At 36.2% G+C, this 5,378-nt stretch overlaps 1 protein-coding gene across 1 annotated transcript in view; it reads right to left on the reverse strand.

The window, feature by feature from the left end:
• The window catches only part of LOC107758146 (poly [ADP-ribose] polymerase 12-like), a 20,256-nt gene that overhangs the window by 5,158 nt on the left and 9,720 nt on the right, over positions 1 to 5,378 (reverse strand). The window contains exons 6-9 of the mRNA XM_016575818.1: positions 4,776 to 4,941; positions 4,559 to 4,694; positions 1,879 to 1,975; positions 1,716 to 1,800 (exon numbers count right to left, since the gene is read on the reverse strand). Coding sequence (XP_016431304.1) covers positions 1,716 to 1,800; positions 1,879 to 1,975; positions 4,559 to 4,694; positions 4,776 to 4,941 — 484 coding nt within the window. The remainder of the gene's footprint in view (positions 1 to 1,715; positions 1,801 to 1,878; positions 1,976 to 4,558; positions 4,695 to 4,775; positions 4,942 to 5,378) is intronic.

The raw sequence follows: 5,378 nt of genomic DNA on the forward strand, positions 1-5,378 counted from the left end.
AGTAACAGCAGTTACTTTGTTTCCATGTATTGAGTGACAGCTCTGGTGTTGCCATGGTGACAGAAATCAGGAGTAAGTGCAGAGCGTTGTGTGTGAACATGATCTTACTGTAGTTCTAGACTAAATATCAACATGTGTTTACTCATCTCACTGCACACAAACACATTCAGTGTTCCTCACAATCAATAAAAACAGTCAAATGCAAACTCAGAATATTATACAAACCTGCAATAATTAAATATGTTAAATAAGACCAATATCATTTATGTATTTAATCACATTTTATTAACTAATGTCTTTGCTGCTGACCTTCCGATGATCCAATTCAACCATACTAAACAGAAATAACACATCTGTTTTAACACCACATAAGAAACAAATATAATGCTTTGATAAATCATGATTATGGGATACAAGTTGAAATTATTACAAAGTCTAAGCTGCCATAATTTTGTCCTTTTATGGTGTAATAATGATTTAGTATGCTGTGATTTTTAACTTTTGATCATAATTATGATTTGGTATGCCATAATTTTAACGTTTTTCTCATAATTGACTTGTGTCAGTTATTGCATGATTTTTACTTATCTTATAATTGACTCGTAATTTTGACCGTTTATCTCATAATTATGTCTGTTATAATTTTATTTTATCTCAATTGACTATCATAATTGCAACTTAAATCGCATTTTAGCTCGTAATTATGACTTACGGTTACCATTTTTACATTTCATCTCAAAATTGACTCACAATTTTAAACTTAAATTGCATTATTACCTTATAATTGACTGTTTGTGTCATAATTATGACATTTTTAATCTCAATTTGATCTTTAAATCATAAATATGACTTTCTTACAAAAATTCTCACAACTGGCTGTTTATCTCATAATTATGACTTTAAATCAAATGATTTTGACCTTTTATCTCATAATCATGACTTACTGTTACAATTTTTACATTTCATCTTGTAATTGATTGTTCATGTCATAATTATTACATTTTATGACATGAATGTCATGTCTTTTTTTAACTTCAAATCATAAATATGACTTTGTTATAATTTTTGCCTCACAATTGGCTGTTTATCTCATAATTATGAATTGTAAATCTCATGATTTTGACCTTTAATCTCATAATTATGACTTAGTATGTCATAATTTTTTTAAAATCTTATAATTGGATGATTTCCGAAAGCATGATTTTTGTCCTCACGTGTCAAGTCAGAAAGGTCTGAGGCGCAGACAGCGTTCTCTCTCTCTTCAGGCCTGTTTCCTGAAGTTTCTCAACTGAATTTGGACAACTTATATAAAAAAAAAAAAATCTAATTTGTATCAAATACTCCATCTGGATCATATTCAGTAATAATATCAAAGCAAAGCTGCAGTAGATGTCTTCCATCAGCGCTCCCATAGCTTCACAGCTCTTTCTGGATGCACATTTCACTCGCTAACATCAGGCAGTTTTCATTTATACGCGGTTAGTGTTGATGATCGCATTATTTTTCATATGCATGCGCTTACATCTGAGATCGCTCGTTTCTGCGTCTTCCTCGTCTGTGTTTTTGATCGAGTGATTCTAGACTCATTCAGGAGATGCGTAATAGCGCCCCCTAGCGTACAACAGGCTCTTTTGGCGGAGAAAGAGTTAAGAATGTTTCGTGAATCCAGCCCCTGTAGTATCGGTTAGCAGTGATGATGAAGCAAAAATCCCAACCTGAAATCCAAAGTCAGGAATGGCATTTTGGTCCCAAAATCCAGGAACGCCTTTAGAAAAGTGAGTCTTAATGGCGCCGCAACATCTGGAAAACAAGATCAGGCAGAATAACGCAATACAACAGGCAGACGCTTGACATAAACCTGCTGGAGAGCGTCGTCACCTCGTTCTGGCGATCTGGACGCCGACCGACGAGACAAACACGGGCCGGCGCCTGACGGCTCTCTCTGTGCCGCTCACCTCATTTCTTTGCTTCATGTCTGTGAACAAGATTACACACAAAAACACAGTTCTGAAAGTTTAAAGTAACTCTGGAAAGCTTGAAGTTTGAAGGATTTACTCAGAGATGTAACAAAGTCAATTAATGTCACTAACATGTTTTAGCAAGTTGATAGCATGATTTTGCACACTGCTAGCATGTTTGAAGCATGATTTAACACATTGCTAGGATCTTTTAGCATGTTGCTAGCATGAATTAGCATGTTCCGAACATGTTTTAACATGCTGCTAGCATGCATCACAATGTTGCCAGCATGTTTTACTACATGGCTTACATGAATTAGCATGTTGCTAGCACGTCAACACTATGCTAGCATGTGGTAGCACATGGCTAACAATTATTTGCACATTGCTGACATTAATTAGCATGTTGCTAAAATGAATTAGGATGTTGATAGCATGTTTTAGCACGTTGCTAGCTTGTTTCTAGTGTGTTTTAACACATTGCTAAGATCAGTTATCCAGTTTGCTAACATGTTTTAACATGTTGCTAACATAAACTAACATGTTCTCAGCATATTTTAACAATACACTAGCATGTTTTATCACTATGCTGGCATGTTGCTAGCATGTATTAACCCATGGTTAATGTGATTTAACAGGTTACTAACATGTTTTAACACTAACATGTTTCTAGCATGTTTTAGCACATGGCTAACATGTTTGACACATTGCAAACATGAATTAGCTTATTTCTAACATGTTTAACATGTTGCTAGCCCGAATTAACATGCTGTTAGCATGTTTAACACATTGCTAACATGTTTTAAGACCTTATTAGCATGTTTTAACATTATGGTAAAGCATGAACTAGCATGAACTGGCATGTTGCGAACATGTTTTGGCACATGGCTAAAATTAATTAGCATGTTGCTATCATGTTTTAAAATGAACATGTTTCTATCCTGTTTTAATACATGGCTAACATGTTTTAACATTACTAGCATGTTCCTAGCATGTTTTACCATGTTTACCATATCATGTTAAAGTTTAAACGTTATGCTAGCATGAATTGGCATGTTGCTAACATGTTTTAACACTAACATGTTTCTAGCATGTTTTAACGCATGGCTAACATGTTTGACACGTTGCAAGTAAGAATTAGCTTGTTTTTAACATGTTTGACACATCACTAAAGTTTTAACACGTTCCTAACACGTTTTATCATGTTGCTAGCATTAATTAACATGTTCCTAGCATATTTTAACATTATTCTAGCATGAATTGGCATGTTACTCACATGTTTTAGCACATGGCTAACATGAATTAACATGTTGCTAACATGTTTTAACACTAACATGTTTCTAGCATGTTTTAACACATGGCTAACATGCTTGGCACATTGTGAGCATGAATTAGCTTGTTTCTAACATGTTTAGCACATTGCTAACATGAATTAACATTTTCCTAGCATGTTTTTACACTATGTTAGCATGTTTAAATATTATACTAACAATAATTGGCATGTTGCTAACATGTTTTAACAAACATGCTAGAAACATGCTAATGTTAAAACATGTTGGCAAACATGATAAGTACATGGCTAACATGTTTGACACATTGCCACCTTGTTTCTAACATGTTTAACATGTTGCTAACATGTTTTAACCAACATGTTTCTAGCACGTTTTAACACATGGCTAACATGTTTGGCACATTGTGAGCATGAATTAGCTTCTATCTAACATGTTGCTAGCATGTTAAGCACATTGCTAACATCTTTTAACACGTTCTTAACATGTTTCATTATTATGTTATTATTAGTATTATTATTATCTTAACTCTTTCCCCACCAAACACGGAATTTTCCGTTATTCATGAGATAACGCTTGCCTTCCAAACACAGAATTTTCCCTGTTTCAGTGTTTTCACTGTTGTACGCTAGGGGGCGCTATTACGCATCTCCTGAATGAGTCTAGAATCACTCGATCAAAAACACAGGCGAGGAAGACGCAGAAACCAGCGATCTCAGATGTAAGCGCATGCATATGAAAAATAATGCGATCATCAACACTAACCGCGTATAAATGAAAACTGCCTGATGTTAGCGAGTGAAATGTGGATCCAGAAAGTGTGCAAGCTTTGGGAGCGCTGATGGAAGCCATCTACTGCAGCTTTGCTCTGATAATATTACCGAATATGATCCAGATGCAGTATTTGATAAAAATGCAATTTGCTCAAAATGTTGCTTTTTTTATGAAACCTACCTACATTCAAGTGTTGATAAAAAAACAATGCTTGAAGCTAGAATTAAACTGATTCTTTTGTTTGAAAGTAGAGGGTCTGATTTTATTGTGATGTATTGCGTGTTCAGATATTCACACAACAAAATATTCTGCGGGCCATGAAATTTTAGTGGAAATCAGCAAAAACGCTAGCGGGGAAAGAGTTCATTATAAACACACTAGTTTGTAGTGCAAACAATTTTGCCGTTTACCGCACTTCGTCATTCTTCTGGTTATTTCCCTACAGTGGCTAATGAACCGGAAGTCTCACACATTCACAGAAGACGGCTTACTTCCACGTTGAAAAATAAGGTGGATACGGTCTCACACAAAGCAAACCTGTGAAGCGGAGCTCATAGAAGCAGTTTCCCGCGCTAAACTTGATCCCAGCGTCCTCCTGCTCCTGCTGCAGATACTCCTGATATCTGAGCTCCAGCTGCTCGATGCTGACCGAAGACATCCGGTGCATCTCCGCCTGAGAGGAACAGCATCATCAGCAGATCCTGCCTGATCACACACACACAATACAAACAGACCAGAGCGAGTCGTGACGCACTATCGACCCGTACTGGATCCAGCGGTGGTACTCGTTCTTCCAGTACCAGCTCCAGCAGGTGGTGAGGGTGAAGCCGGGCAGCAGAACCGAGGACTGCGTGGAGAGACGCCGGACCTTATCCAGACCCAGAGTCATTTCCTCAAAACACACCGGCTCGTTTCCAGAACTGTGCAGAAGCATGCATTATTCACTCAGATTCAAATTAAATTTGTTTGGGGCCTAAATGGCTTTAGTTAGCTTCTCTCTCTCTCTCTCACAGTTACAATTAAAATCTCTGAATTTTGCAGCTGGATGAAATTGTGTGTGCATTTCAACCCTTAAAAAAAAATTAACCATGGTTTTACTACAAATGTGACCCAGGACCACAAAACCAGTCATAAGGGTAAATTTTTGGAAATTGAGATTTATGCATCATCTGAAAGCTGAATAAATAAGCTTTCCATTGATGTATGGTTTGTTAGGATCGGATGATATTTGAAAATCTGGAATCTGAGGGTGCAAAAAAATCTAAATATTGAGAAAATCATCTTTAAAGTTGTCCAAATGAAGTTCTTAGCAATGCATATTAAAAATCAAAAATTAGGTTTTGATATATTTACAGTA

This window comes from Sinocyclocheilus rhinocerous, unplaced genomic scaffold, assembly GCF_001515625.1.
Source record: "Sinocyclocheilus rhinocerous isolate Xijiao unplaced genomic scaffold, SAMN03320098_v1.1 scaffold2911, whole genome shotgun sequence".
NCBI lineage: Eukaryota > Metazoa > Chordata > Actinopteri > Cypriniformes > Cyprinidae > Sinocyclocheilus > Sinocyclocheilus rhinocerous.